Source organism: Microchirus variegatus (genome assembly GCF_963457635.1).
Source record: "Microchirus variegatus genome assembly, chromosome: 17".
Taxonomy (NCBI): Eukaryota; Metazoa; Chordata; class Actinopteri; order Pleuronectiformes; family Soleidae; genus Microchirus; species Microchirus variegatus.
The window spans coordinates 1,683,600-1,698,203 of record NC_139818.1 but is presented as its reverse complement, the minus strand read 5'-3'; the positions used below and the strand labels follow the sequence as shown (position 1 = coordinate 1,698,203).

Sequence of the window (14,604 nt, the reverse complement as noted above, 5' to 3'; positions counted from 1 at the left end):
GTCTTTAAAAACAATGAGGAGTTCATCTGTGAAGGAAGCACTAGAGATTGAACCAGGAGCTTTGATGATATGGTCAGTCACTGAGAGGGAGGGGAGAGGAGGAGGGGGGGAGGGGGGCTTAGTTGTGGAGCGGAGTCATCAGTCAATCGTCCTCTCTTGCTCCCAGTAATCAGTTGGTTGTGATCAGGGTGTGTGTGTGGGGGGGGGGGGGTGTCCGGCTGCCACTGCTACGCCGCCATGAGATACTGATGGTAGAAGAGACCGAAGAGCGAGGTGGAGAAGAGGCAGGCAGCGATCCACCAAGTGAAGAAGGAGAAGAGGCCCCTGAAAAGCAAAGGGCTGAACACAGTCCTGAGGCCGCCCAGGGCCACAGACAGCTGCACCACGGACGCCCTCACTCCTGTTTCCACCACGGAGGCTGGTGATGGAGCTGCTCCTCCTCCTCCTCCTCCTCCTCCTCCTCCTCCTCCTCCTCCTCCTGCCACCACCGCCATCACAGAGTCAGAGTTCATATCATGGGTGCAAGGCAGGTCTTCTTCAGGAGAGACCCACCATGAGTGTCCACCTGGAATAAAAAGAAGACAGATTTAAAGGTGCATTATGTAATAAATCTAAATCAACTGGCCATAAAATCCTCCTAATATGTCACAGAGACTCAGGAATAATGTTCATATAACAAACTGAACTCACCAACAACAACAGTACAGACAAAATATTTGCATTTAAAAAATATACATATTTTGCGGACTGCAAATCAGTCTACATTATAAGAAGCCTCCAGAGTGACATGAGGAAAAAAAAAAATTACGAAAAAAAAGAAAAATTTAAATCGAGAGTCGAGATCTCGAGTTTCCCAAAAAAATATGAAAACAAAATACAAATTTTAAAATGTTTTGTTTTTTCAAAATTTCTTGGAAACTCGAGTTTCAAAGTCAAGATCTTGAGTTTCCCCCCAAAAAATAATGGATTTTTTTATTCATCATTTTTTGGAAACTCGAGATTTCGACTTTCAAAAAAAAAAATGCATCATTTTTTGGAAACTCGTGATTTCAAATTACATTTTTTTTTCGTCCTTTTTTTTTCTTCCCTCATGTCACTTCGGGGGCTCCGTAAAATCATGTTTAGACTGTAGAGCATAAAATGTTAAGAAACGTTGATCAGTGTTTGTAAAAACCTTTATGTGGAGCAAAGAAACAAAGAAAATATTCACATTTAAGAAGCTAAAACAATCAGAAATCTTGTTTTAATCATGAAAAAAGCTTCAAACCCATTATCGATTATGAAAATAGTTGACGATTAATTTAATAATCGATTCACTGTTTCAGCTCTAATAGACTGTAAATACAGACTTCCGGTTTGAAAAGCCTAGGAATTATATTAGGAAGATGGTTGTAAAAAGAACTCCAGGTCTTATTAAATAAAACATAAGTGTCACTTTTGTCAAGCGGAAAATAGTTTTTTTTTAAACCTGAAAACCACGTCCATTTTTATAAACAGTGAACATGTCGTGCACGGTGACTCACCTAAGGTTTTTAGCAGCAAAGTCGTATGCAGCAGCATCACCAGCGGCGCCACATACTGTAGTGCGATTACACACAAGTAATAAAAAACACGTGCGACCTGAGGAGAACGATGGTTAAAAAAAAAATACAATTACGATGTGTTTTAACACGAAACTCTTCACCAACATTATCTCCTTTTCCCAAATAAACAATATCAGTTATAGAGAAGAACAGAGTTCATAAAAGCATCACAACACAGCAATAAAATCAAATCTGCTGGACTTTTTATGAGCGATACAAAACATTATTATTACAATAGAAGATTAAACATGATCAGTAAAAGTCACTTTGACTAACCCTACAAATGAAACGATACCTGTGTGGGTCCATTGTGTAAGAATTAGTGACATCTAGTGGTGAGACTGCAGATTTCCTCCACATACACTAATATCGGGGAACTCCTGTGGCCTTCACTGTCTTTATTAAAACATTTTTACAGTCTTAGAACGAGCCGTGTGTTTCAGGCATGGTCTCAGGCTTTACGGAGGCCGCCATCTTTCTACAGCAGCCCATAAGGGATTTAGTTTCAGGTTTGAAGTGGAAGATTACGATGCAAACAAACAACACATCAACCCAACGAATAAACCAACAGAAAGAGTTGTTTACAACCTTCCTCGTGTATTAAAGGCCACAGTAGTTTCCCGGTGCGCTTGGAAAATGGACGCGTAAGCAACCATTTGTGGATGTCACTAATTCTTATTCACTGGACATAAGTTCAATCCTATTTCTGCACCTTTTTACACACATACATACATACATAAATAAATACAGACATACATATACATATATATGTACACAGTATATGATTGCAGTACCACAGCGGGGAATGAATCATTCCACTCACCATCTTCTGCAGGTCAACGGTGCTTATTCTCCCCGCCTCCTTCTTCATCTGGTCCACGCCCTTCTGGGCCAGGTTGAGGTAGGCCTGCAGATGATTCCTCATCACAACGAGCCGCAGCATACACAAGAGTATGATGGCCCATAACCGCAGCGTGTCGTACGTCTGCTCGGTCATCCTGGTGTTCATAGAAAGACAAAGCGTCAAAAAGGAAGGTGGTGACAGAGACTCAACCACCTCACGCATCTGAGGTCTCCATCGCTGGGACGTTTCGACGGAGAGGAGAGAGATACTCAGAGCGACGACTCCAGAAGAAGAAGTATCATACGGTGAAAGTGAGAGATGAGCATGAGGACAGCGAATGTTATAAAAATCAAGATTTAGCCATGTTTGACCTTGAGAGTCTGGAATGTGTCAGAATACAAACGTATGCAACAAATGAAAGACGCCATCTAAGAATGAATAACACGCCGATAAATGACAACGACCAGATTTTCCTCAGGAACGACTCCATATGTGTTCGGTCTAATTTTAAACATTCCTTATCTAACGGAATCACCGTAACTTTCATTTCCACGACTGCCGTTGCGTCGTTTACGCCCATTTTACAGGAAAATAAAAAGAAGAAGAAGCCGCGGTTGCTTTTATTTTCCCAGCTTGTCGTCCTGTGTTTGAATGACAGGTCATTAGCTCGGGTCCCACTGACACGTCTACGCTCAACAAGAGGTACAAGGACATGCAGCTGTAGCTGGAGCAGCTCGTGGTTTAAACGAAATGCTTATGAAAACATGTTACTGCCGAGCACTTCGCCTCAGATTATGCTCAGAAACGTCAATAATTTCAGACAAAAAACTGTTTAATAAGGAGATTTTAGCTAGAATTTACACTCAAATCCCTGAATACATGTCATGAATGTCTGTTTTTTTACTTACGCTCACAAACAGAGAAAGACATAACCACCTTGGAAAACACCAGTTGACTGAATTTTACTTACATTTCTGAGTAAAAAAATGTTTTTTATTAAATAATAATATACAGTGAAAGCCTCCGCACTGGTGGCTCAGTGTGTTTCTAGGTCAAAGGAAACGTTATCGCTCGACTTGTACTCACAAAGGCACGCTCTCCTTTCCCAGAGTGGGGTTCATTAAATAGTCCTTGGTAATGGGCTTGACCCACAGCAACACCATGATAAGAGGCGACAGGAAGTTGATATGAAGCAGAATCCTGGAGAAGAGAAGAAGAAGAAGAAGAGGAGGTGACGGAGCGGTCAGGGAGTTTATCACGTCAGGTGATCAAATAAATCCAGCAACTATTTCATCACAGACGCTGATGAACCAACGCAGCGAGGAAACTGGGACTCGGCGCTGAAAGAAATCTTAAATTAAGTCGGGAACATATTTCAAAACAACTGTTCCTGAGCGCGGGGGTTAGAAGATAACGACGGCGGACGTTTTTAGCCGGAGATAATCTCTGCTGGTGACAGAGTCTGAGGATGTAAGATCATGACAGCGAGTAAAAGAAGATGATTAGGTCAGAGGAGGAGAGATTCTGCTCTGACAAAAGTGGATTAACTGGATGCAAAGTGCTCTGCACTCTCATCACGATCTGAAACACAAGATCCAAGGGTTTCCCCTTGAATATTCGTGTCCATGAGGATGCCAGGACTTTGTTGTTTACCCGAGTAATTTATGAATGATAATCATTGATATTAATGATCGTGTGACACTGTGGTGCAGTGGTGTTCAATAACCAAGCTGCAGCTGTGCACACACCGCTGATGAATGAATGAAGGGGGAAACTCTGCAGCCACAGGGTTCTGAGGAAGCCTTCATCTCACCAGGTGCAACTTTTGCACCTGAACCTCTACAAATAGTGGGAGACAAAGTACTTTAAAGTGTGTGTAAAGTGGCAAAAATACGTCTTCTGATTCAGTCACTCCACAGGAAAATGTGTTACTGACTATCCATTCAAATTTAATTGACTATATATATGTATGTATGTATGTGTAAAATTTGGTTTTAAATCCTAAAATTCAGAAACGTTCTCTGCTCTAAAACCCTCTCTGACCAAAGCAGCAGAATATCTACAGAATTTAAACATAAATGCATTTAACAAACACGTAGAGTTATTTTAATGACTGTACACAAACACAGCACTGGTTCAGTTGTAATTAAATATATTTAATGAAACTAAACAGGACTGGACTTACTGTGTAAATATGCCTGTGGTCAGATTAAGTGCATCCAGATGCATCTGCGCCAATCGTAGCCCGGGGAAGGTCAGAAATGCTCCGATGAGAGAGCAGAGGACGGCGAGAATCAGCTTGAAGGTGAGCTTAGATATGGGACCCCTGTAAAAGCAAAAATAAAACACAAGTTGTTCTCCTGTAGTTTCATGAAGAATTCATGAAGGCAGAGAAAACAAGAATCATTCCTGCGACTGCGAGAATACTGATATTGTACTTACTGGGACTCTAAACCCTGGTTCTCCAGAAAATGTAGAGCGCTGTCAGAGAAGTTTGCAAAACCTAGAAATGATTAAATGTTCAACAGCGATTCACTCACTGGGGGCAGTATAATACAATTTCGTTTTTCACTAACAGGGTCATTTGTAAGAAAAGGACGGCGAAGCACTCACCGGTCTCAAGACCAAACTCCAGGTAGTTTTCAGTGATGATAAGAATGGCCATGGCTTTGACAAAAAAGAAAAAAGCAAAGGTAATGCAGAGCGAGCGCTCGCCTCCTTCCTCCAGCTTGAAGTAGTGCGCCGTGAGAGAGAAGAGGGTCTTACTGTGGGGACGGAGTCAAGGGAAAACGTCTCCACGAGCACGAGTGCATTTAAAACGCATTCAAATGGCTTTTTTAATGCTTTGTACAAGTTCAAGGCAACACAGGAATAACTATTTGCAATCAAACAGCAGGAAAATAAACTGTAGAACATAGTAATGTAGCTACTGACCACACAAAATATGTTCATCTTCTCAGAAATATACGTTAATGTGCAGCACAGAAGTGTGCCATCCAGGTCGTAGCAGTGTTTTAATCTGCCCAACATGAAACTCTTAGTTCCTGCAACATTTCAGGTGACAGCACAGCACATGTTCAGCCCCTCTGAGTTCATCTAAAGAGTTCAATCACGTCTTCATTCTTCCTCTAACCCTTATTCACCGCTGTGAAGACAGCTGTATAAACAGAATCGTCAGAGCAGCGAGACCCAGCGTGAGGCACAGAGACGCAGCCACAAACGAGTCATCGTGTCGCTGCCTATAATTGGTAGAATAGAGGTGGTCTGTAAACACGGGACAAACTTTAAGGGTATAAAGTGTGATTTATAATATTTTACTGAACAAGAGCAGGAGAAAAAAGTGAGGTTTGATTTAATACAAACGCTCAAAGAGCAGACTGAGAGCGCAGTGAAGCTGAAGTCTGGAACATGTTATCAGAGCGGCAATAGAAATCAACTGTCCATTAACACATATATTGGAGAACATATTCGCTCATCTTCATCACCATACTTCCATGTCATCTGTTCCAAAGTCTGCCCCCTTTTCTCCACCGAGAACACATGAAAATTGGGCCTTCAATCTCCACCATGAGCAGGAAATAACACACCATCTGACCACAGTGAGCTGGAGCCCGAGCAGGGAGCACTGGGAAGATTGATCCCTGCGGTTGGTGGCAAGGATAATGCATATTATTTAACCATCATTCAGTGCGGCAAAGTAGCAGGTAGCTGTGCGGCATGAAGGTGTCGGCGGTGACGCCAGTCAGAGCTCTCGCCGTCATTTTAGAGCCTCTCAATTACACTGCTGCAGCTGCACAATCAAGCTGCACCGAGGTCCCTCGTATAGACAGGGACGTTTTCGCTTATGACATCACATTATACAAAAACAGATTTCACATATACCACATATGTTGCTAATTTAAAGGTCACATAGAGTGGTCCTGTTGCACATATATGTTAGTTATGGAGGTCTACTTACATACATTAACTTGTTTTTATGCTCAAAAACCTCCTAGTTGCTGTAAACGAGCCGATAGAAATCCTCTTTTCTGACGCTGTTCCTGAGTCGCGATATTTCAGAGTGAACTCTGACCCCCAGAAGACAGAGTCTTGTGATTGGCCAATACTATTCAGCACACCCGCTCTCAGAAGCACAGCTCCCCCCTCTGGAACGGTGGATGCACTGCTCCTCATTATCAAAACATTGTTTTAACAGTGTTTAAAAAAACTTATTCACGACTCCCCGCCGCAGTCCCTTGACCCAGAGTCAGAAGACACTGTCGGTCGTGAAACACCTCCACAACGGACGTTATTCTTCTTCTGCGGTTCAATGTACGCAACCGGATGTGCCCGGACTAGTGCCCGGAGCAGGAGGATCTGCTGTTCAGGAGAACCGCTGTTTACGTAACCGGACCGGGTTTTTTCAGAGATCTCGCTGAGCCCGAGATTACAATAAAACACAGCGTTCTCAGCAGTGGCTGAACTGTTTGTTTAGAACCTTCAGGGCTTCATAAACAAGGTAATGACGCAGATACACACTAAAAAACAGAGTTAATTGGAACTTCCGGTCTAGGTCTGCTTTAAAGACAACACAGATCAGATCTGATGAGAATAAAAACACTCATCAAGAGCGGTAACGAGGGTTAGTAATGTAAGGATACATGACAAAGGCGAGTACCAGGAGGCACCAGACCACGCTGATGTTCATCTCTCCAGAGGGTTGAGCCACGCTGTAGTAAAACTCCGTGATCAGATACACCACAGTCGCCGCCACTGTGAAATCCACCAGCCACTGGAACTCTGGGAAATAGTGCAAAGCTGGCAGAGGCAGAGAGAGCATAATTAAAAACATCAAAACACGCAGCACAGGGGTGCAAACAAAAGTTAAGCGTTTGTGCATGAATTTAAAATGTGAGGATTGAAAATTTGTACCTAATGTGTCGACTTCTGTGATGCATTTTGTCTCCAACTGCAAATCTATGTCCTTGGGAACTGTGAGTGGCTTATTGTCTATGTGACCGTTGTATTTCCTGGACAAAAAGAGGACAAATGCATCAAACTGGGGTCAGGAAAACAGAGCAAACAACCACTGACACTTTTCACTTTTGCAGAAAAACAGCATTATATTGAGTGACTGCAGATTTGGATATACTGCATTTTAGATTAAATGCAGTTAAAAACCTTTTTCAATAGTTTTCTTCTCATCCAAATTGTACAGATCAAAGATGATCCTATACTTCCTGTGTCGATCATCAAATGTGATACTGCATATTTTATTTAGTAATTCATTTTTGTTGTTAATGAACAGTTCTGGACTTCCATGACTGAGTGCTAAATGGCTAACAGCAGGTGAATGGAGAGCTGTTCTTCAGGTCTTCAGGTGGGCCTCCTCTGTTCTGGGCTTTGTTCTCAGCCTTGTGTGTGTCGCTGGATTCACAGGACAATACCACTGAAAGACTTTTGGGCCAAACACGCCCTGGACAGATTTCATCTCTGAGGCACCTGACAAGGAAAAAGAAGGGGGCTCAGCAGCTCAGGCACCCCTCACTGAGAGAGTCAGATGGTGGACAATGGGATAGGAGCGGCATGGCACGAGCTGGCAAAAGGACAGTGGTCCCATCTTTTCTTCAAGGGATTAGTGAACATGTGGTGCTGCAGAGCACTGACCTGCCTCATATCGGGTCAGAGAAAGGACTGTGCTGCACAACCATCTTAACTAAGAAGCTGGACACCATGTGGAACAGTAAGGATTAGCCGTCAGCTGCAACTTCCATCTGAATTCCCATTTAGAGGCAGAGTACAAAGGAAGCAGTGCTAACTTCATATTTTTAACATTTGGTTCAACTTCCACCTTGTTTTTTTAATTTAAAACAAATAAGTCTTTAAGGAAAACCTTGCGACCACTTTGCAGACACAACACCATTTGGGATTTTGTGGTAAATGCAATCCTTATAAACTAAGCCTCAAAAAGTAATGGCTCCAAAAAAAACACAGCCCTGACTTCCCTCACATCTACGAGACGGGGGCCACTTCTAAGCCAAGCTGCTGTGAGCCCAGATGAAGAGCGGTGGGAAAAACAACACAACAAAAATACACTTCTGTCTCCTTACTTCAAACATGCTGTAAATGAGCCACATAAACACATCAGCGTCATCTCTCCACCGACATGCCTGTGGTCTCTCCATCCCTCTCAGACGTCTGCGTCTCATCTTTTGCTTTCCTCTCTGATGAAAGGGCCACTTTTCCTTCCTACCTGTGCTGTGCCACTGCCTTTCCCCTCCCCTCAAAACAATAGCCCTTCTTCATTTCATTCACCACACCCCCCCGCCTCCCCTCCATCCCTCCACACACCCCCAACCTACCTGTCTTTCCTCTTCTGTCCTTTTTGTTTCCCAGCTAAGCTCCTCAACTCATCTTCCGTGGGGTGTTGATACCACCGCAGACTGTGGACAAAGAACACGGGAAAGGAATCAAGTTCTGACTTAGCCAGAGGGGAAAGAAGGAAAAAGTGGGTTTTAAAGTACAAAACGTCAAGTTTTACTCAAGATTTGTTGTTCTGCTGCACAATTAGAGACACATACTCGATAGAAAATGAGACTGATTTAATGTTCTCTCAGCTTAAAGAACTTATTATTTTAAATTTAAATTTCATGCATGCTATGAAGACTTGGAAGCTAAAACGGATTCACCTAATACTAACAAGCTGGGAGGAGGCGTGTCTCCACACACTCCAGTTCAGTCAATAAATGAATTCCCCTCTAGTGCATGCCATGCATACAGTCACAAGGATAGTATTCCAACTGAACTGTGTAGTCAAGTGTAGCTCGACTTGACTATGCAAGGAAAACACACCGACTGTTAAAAGCTTCTATTGCCTTTTCATTACGGTTTAAAGAAATATCAAAAAAATGTCTTTGTTCTTGAACACAGTGACATTGAGTCTTGATTCCACGAGCACGACTCAAAGCCTCGCATTTCTCAAAGGTTTACTTAACACCGCCAACTCTTGATACACATCTAAAAGCTTTGTGACAGCAAGGTTATCTGTCCTTAAGGACTGAGCCTGAAGTAGGAGGTAATCTCAGAGCATTCTTTTGAAAATGATTGTCCTCAACTTTCTTTAGAAAGCCTCTCATCAGAGCATCCTGAGGCATACTCTGTGTGATAGAGGAGGATAGTGTGAGCACTGTATTATGTATTTATTTTGGTACATTAATTACACAAAAATCTAAAGGGGACACCACTCTGGCTTCCTGTTTGTGGTGAAAGTTTTAAAGAAAGAATTAATTATTAAAATGTGTTCTAAGAAAACTGTTTACTAAAAAACATGAGACACACTAATTAGAGGAATCGAGGCGGGCACTTTGCTGCTGTGCACCATCCTCTCGGGTCCTCCCAATATTTCAGTGCACTTTGGTCTTTGCAGTGCTTCTTAATGATTCTTTTTCTTCTTGTATTCAAATCACGGGACATCTGAGTAAACAGTTTTGATCTGAATTGTTCTGCACTCGTTTTGAAATAAACTTCCCGGAATGCAAAGTAAGTGGAAGAAGTGAAACAAAGCACTTTGTAATTCTTATGGAAACAGCATGTTACGGGATCCCACGTTACCTGCCACTGCAGAGAAGCCATCTTGCAAAGGAATAATGAGGTATTATTTTTTGAATTACACTGGCCATTACCATGGTAACCACCAGCTGCACACCGATCACACCCTGTGGAAATGGGAAAGAGGGCTGGAATCAAATTTAAGTAGTAATTATACTTGACATAAAGCAGTAACACACATTTAGTCCGATTTATATACAGTAGACAAATACACACGTCTCGTCACAAGTGAGTTTTAAATACAATTTTAAATGCAACAGTCTTTTCTTTGCAGACCAAAACATGTTGTTTTTCCATAAATGCTGTTCCAACAAAGAACAATTACATTACTCACTAATAAAAACAATAAACTGCCTGTAATGGAAGCTATATTTACACATATCAGGTTTTTCTACTTGTAAGGGTTTTAATTAGAGATAAACCAACACATGTAATTGGAGTAATATTAGTTAAATGGAGTGGTCAATAAATTGTACTCAGCTCAGCAGTGCACTCAGTCACTACAAGTACAACGACAGGACAATGAACAGGCAGCACTTCTGTGCGAGTTACCTCAACACTTGGTAATACGAGGGGCTCAATCTCAAGCCAGCACACTCAGATCAATATTCACTTAGACTTATGAGGCCAAAATCATTCCTGTCATGCTGCGCTTTTATCCACTCACTGTAGGATAAGGCCTGTGGGTCGGCCTCTCTCTTTGGCAATCAGTTGGAATCAATGATATCTGTGCCTGCACACACTTGAGCGAAGAGAACCAATTAGCCGACTAATCTTTGTCTCTTTGCCAAGAACGGCCTAATGTATGGGGTAGCACCGCTGAATCTCACCATCACCTGAAAATAGAGCTCTTTTCAACACGTTTACACAACGACTATATCACTTAACAAACTTACCTGGACAACTCAACTCAAAGCCTAAGGTTTACCCTCAGGGTGTGTGTTCATATTATATACATGATTTTCTTTGCACCAGCATCTGTTTATATTGTTTCCAACAAGAAGAGTGTATGCAGGTCCATGCTGCCACCCTACAACGTGCCCCACTTGTATGTATTGTAAACTTGTTGATACATCAACAAAGCACCTTATCGAGCAGCAATAAGATCATCAATAATAACTTTGTGGACAAATCCCTCCAGTTGGTGCTCATGACATAAAAACTATGTCTGACAAGGACAAGTAAAAAAAAGAGAATGAATTATTATGCACTAGTTCAACAATAATGCCAGATAATGTGCAAACATTCTCATACAGAACAACTAGAACTCTCAGTTTGTACCAGGAGTAGCAGGAGGACATGGATGTTATAGTGACAGAGGTGAGGAGACTCATACACTAGACCTAGATTTATGATTAGACACGGGTTATGTTCAGTGTCACCCAGCAAGGGGTAAGCTCCAAAAGCTAAAAGTCAATACCTCTTCTTCAGTCACAGGGGGACAGTAGCTAGGTGCCATTATCAAGATGCGACACATGATCAAACACACCCCGTCTGACCCAAAATATTTCCCCATGTGAGTAATGGTCAAGTTATATAGGTCAAAATCACACAGCTGTAGCTTGGTGGATGCTGACCATTCTCTGTGGGAGAGCTGCTGGGATCTCAGGCCTGGGGGAAATTGAGCCAGCATGGACACTCTTATCTTGCCCCTTCTGCTTCAACTCCTCCACCCGACAACCAAATTAAATCAGTAGGATGCTGGGAGAGGGAGCAGCAGTCATTGCCACCATATCAATAACAACTCACAACTATTTCACCATGAAACTTCCTCTTAAGCAGTGAAAACCCTCGTTGACCGTCCGATGCTTTCCAAAAGTCCTTCATCTTGACAACACTTGGGTGTTCTTAAACCAACCGTCAACTGAAGTGAAGGACTTCTTTCCTACAGGCACGATGCAGCCATGGATAGAGATGGGTCATACTGTACACTGAAAACACCCAGTAATAACAATGGAGCGAATGCTGGGGATGAGCTGGTACAATATTTATTATCGATATTGCTGCAATATTAGTAAAGACAAAATCTATGGATTATGCTTAACAGGAAAAAAGAGCTAATTTTCAATACAACATACCGTCATATCAGCAGGGTGAGTGAGGGCTGCACATGTTTGCTCCAGTGACTGAACATTATGTTTTGTAAATGACTGCCTATGGTTAATCAGTAAATGATTTGGTGCAAATGTGTAATAAACACAGACTATGAGACTGATATTGGTATCAAAATAAATTCAAGGTTGTGATATCAGAATCACTGCCAGTCAGTGTTACAATGGTGTTGAACGCTCTTGATCTGGACATGTGAATAGAATAAAGAATAAAGAATAAAGACAAACTGACACGACTTTCCTTACTACTGTTTTACTACAGTTTCAACATCACACAGAGTTTGGAATGAGTAGAATTAACCAAAATCAATACTCATAACAAAAGTCACACATCCTTATCCCATCTTAAGGTTACTATTAACAAATTCCCCTTGGAATTCAAGACACTATTAGTAATTTTAGAGAAACTGTTAGTATAAATAAAGTATCAGTAGTACTATTAGATTTGAGAAACTATTAGTAATTTTAGAGAAACCTTATCACTACGACAAGTCTTGATGGTTGCATTCATAACACTCCATTACTAGTTTATAGACACAAATTAAGTCTATTAATACCCCATGGTATATTTAACTGCCAGTTTAATACATCATTATTGCGCGTTGCTACACTATAACAGCGTTAACGGTTTTCTTTGAGGGCATCCTGAGGTCAAACTGAGCAGGTGAGCAGCGTGAACACCACTTGTCTCCGGGCTCCCAAAGGTGCCCTGCTGCCAGGTGAATGCTATGCTAACGTGAATGGCTCATTCACATGCATGCCGTTTCGTCGTTTCATCTACCCAGTAAAAGCCCCTGTAAGTACTGCAAAAGAAAAACGCATAACAACGTATACGAGACACTTATTCCATCCAATGCAGTGAAATTGGAGCTAACGTTAGCTTGATAGCTACACTGGCTAGCCGGCTACTAGCACCTGCTCTGGCTAGCGACGTTACACTATCATCACAGTGACAGTCAAACGGAAAACAAACAAAGATAACAGCGTCGCAGTGAACATGCACATTAGAAAAACAGATGCAGTATCATTGAAATGCGACACATAAGATAAAGTGTTGAGTCCAGGTGGCTCACTGTCACACTCACCATGTTGATGCAGTGAAACGGACTCTACACCGACAGCACTCAGCACACAGCGAAGCGGCGAGGAGCACATAAGCCCTTCTTGCTATGGTTATGCACAAAATAAAGGGGCATGTGTCATCGTATCCTCGCAGAAAGGTGTTACATCGTCAAATAAGAAATAATCAATGAACTCAGCCTCCGCTCTGGAGTATTTTCAATTGCAATAGAGGTCAAGCTAGTACTCTGGGTAGGGAGGTGTCTACAGATCTGCCTGTACAGAAATAGTTCGTTATAGGGATTGGATTTTTAATTAATTGTTCTATTGTTGAATATGAAACTCACGTCATAATATATTAGTATAAGTAATGGCAGAAATGTTATACGTGACATGAAAGTTTTCAAGATTATTCGTATTTTTTCACAGGAATAGAGAAGACTACTATAAATGTACACTAGGACCCCAGCAAGCGGAAGAAGAGAGGAGAGTCGCCAACACACGACAGCCCAGTGAAGACGGTACCTGCATTCTTAATAGACTGCAACGAGTTCAGCTGAGCCTTTGCAGCAAGAACACCCGGGTTTGACACTCGGTCAGAGGAAGGGCCTTTGTGCATTTGTGTGTGTGGTTTTTGTGCTTTCTCTCCATAGTCTGAAACGGCAGATTTGGGGATTGGGCAAAGTGGACACGCAAAATTGACCGTCGGAGTGAGAGTGGATGGTTGTTTGATGATATGTGTCCCTGTGATGGACTGGTGACCTGTCCAGGGTGTACCCTGCCTTTTACTTTAGTATGTCAGCTGGGATTGGCACCAGCGACCCTCTGGAGGATAAAGTGATTGAGTGGTTGATTGGAGAGTTTTTTTTTTGTTGGTCAGATTCCTGGGAGGTATTGACATGGCCTGCACCAACCACAGTCTGTTTTGCACCCACGAGTTGATTTTCTGCAGTGCTTGCAGGATATGATATAGTTTGATTCAGCAAATCCATCCATCTAGACCTGAAACGATTAATCGATTACTAAATTAATCGATAATCGGTTTGCCTCTTTATCCTCCACATGGTGGTTGCTGGTGCCAATCCCAGCTGACATAGGGCGAAAGGCGGGGTACAGCCTGGACAGGTCACCAGTCCATCACAGGGCCACATATAGAGAGACAACCATCCACTCGCACGCTCACACCTACGGTCAATTTAGAGTGTCCAGTTTGCCTAATTCATAAATCTGCATGTTTTTAAACTGTGGCAGGAAACCTGAGAACCTGCAGAAAACCTGGAGAAAACCCACACACGAGGAGAAAAGGCAAGCTCCATGAGATTAAGGCCCTTCTTACTGCAAATGCAAGCATACTGGTTCAAGAAATCTTAAAAAAACATAATAAATTAGGTCATAGATTCTGTCTGTGGAACCTCATATG

General features: G+C 42.2%; 1 protein-coding gene across 1 annotated transcript; it reads right to left on the bottom strand.

The window, feature by feature from the left end:
* Positions 1-227: 227 nt before the first annotated feature.
* On the bottom strand, positions 228-13,326 carry tmem161b (transmembrane protein 161B; the record flags this gene model as incomplete). Its single annotated transcript, XM_083904314.1, has 12 exons — positions 13,211-13,326; positions 10,018-10,121; positions 8,769-8,849; positions 7,339-7,436; positions 7,068-7,224; positions 5,041-5,192; positions 4,870-4,930; positions 4,613-4,753; positions 3,514-3,627; positions 2,407-2,581; positions 1,524-1,620; positions 228-565 (listed from the first exon to the last, which is right to left on the bottom strand). Exons 1-12 carry the CDS (start codon positions 13,211-13,213, stop codon positions 228-230), a joined length of 1,521 nt encoding a protein of 506 aa, XP_083760440.1. The 5' UTR covers positions 13,214-13,326.
* Positions 13,327-14,604: the final 1,278 nt, after the last annotated feature.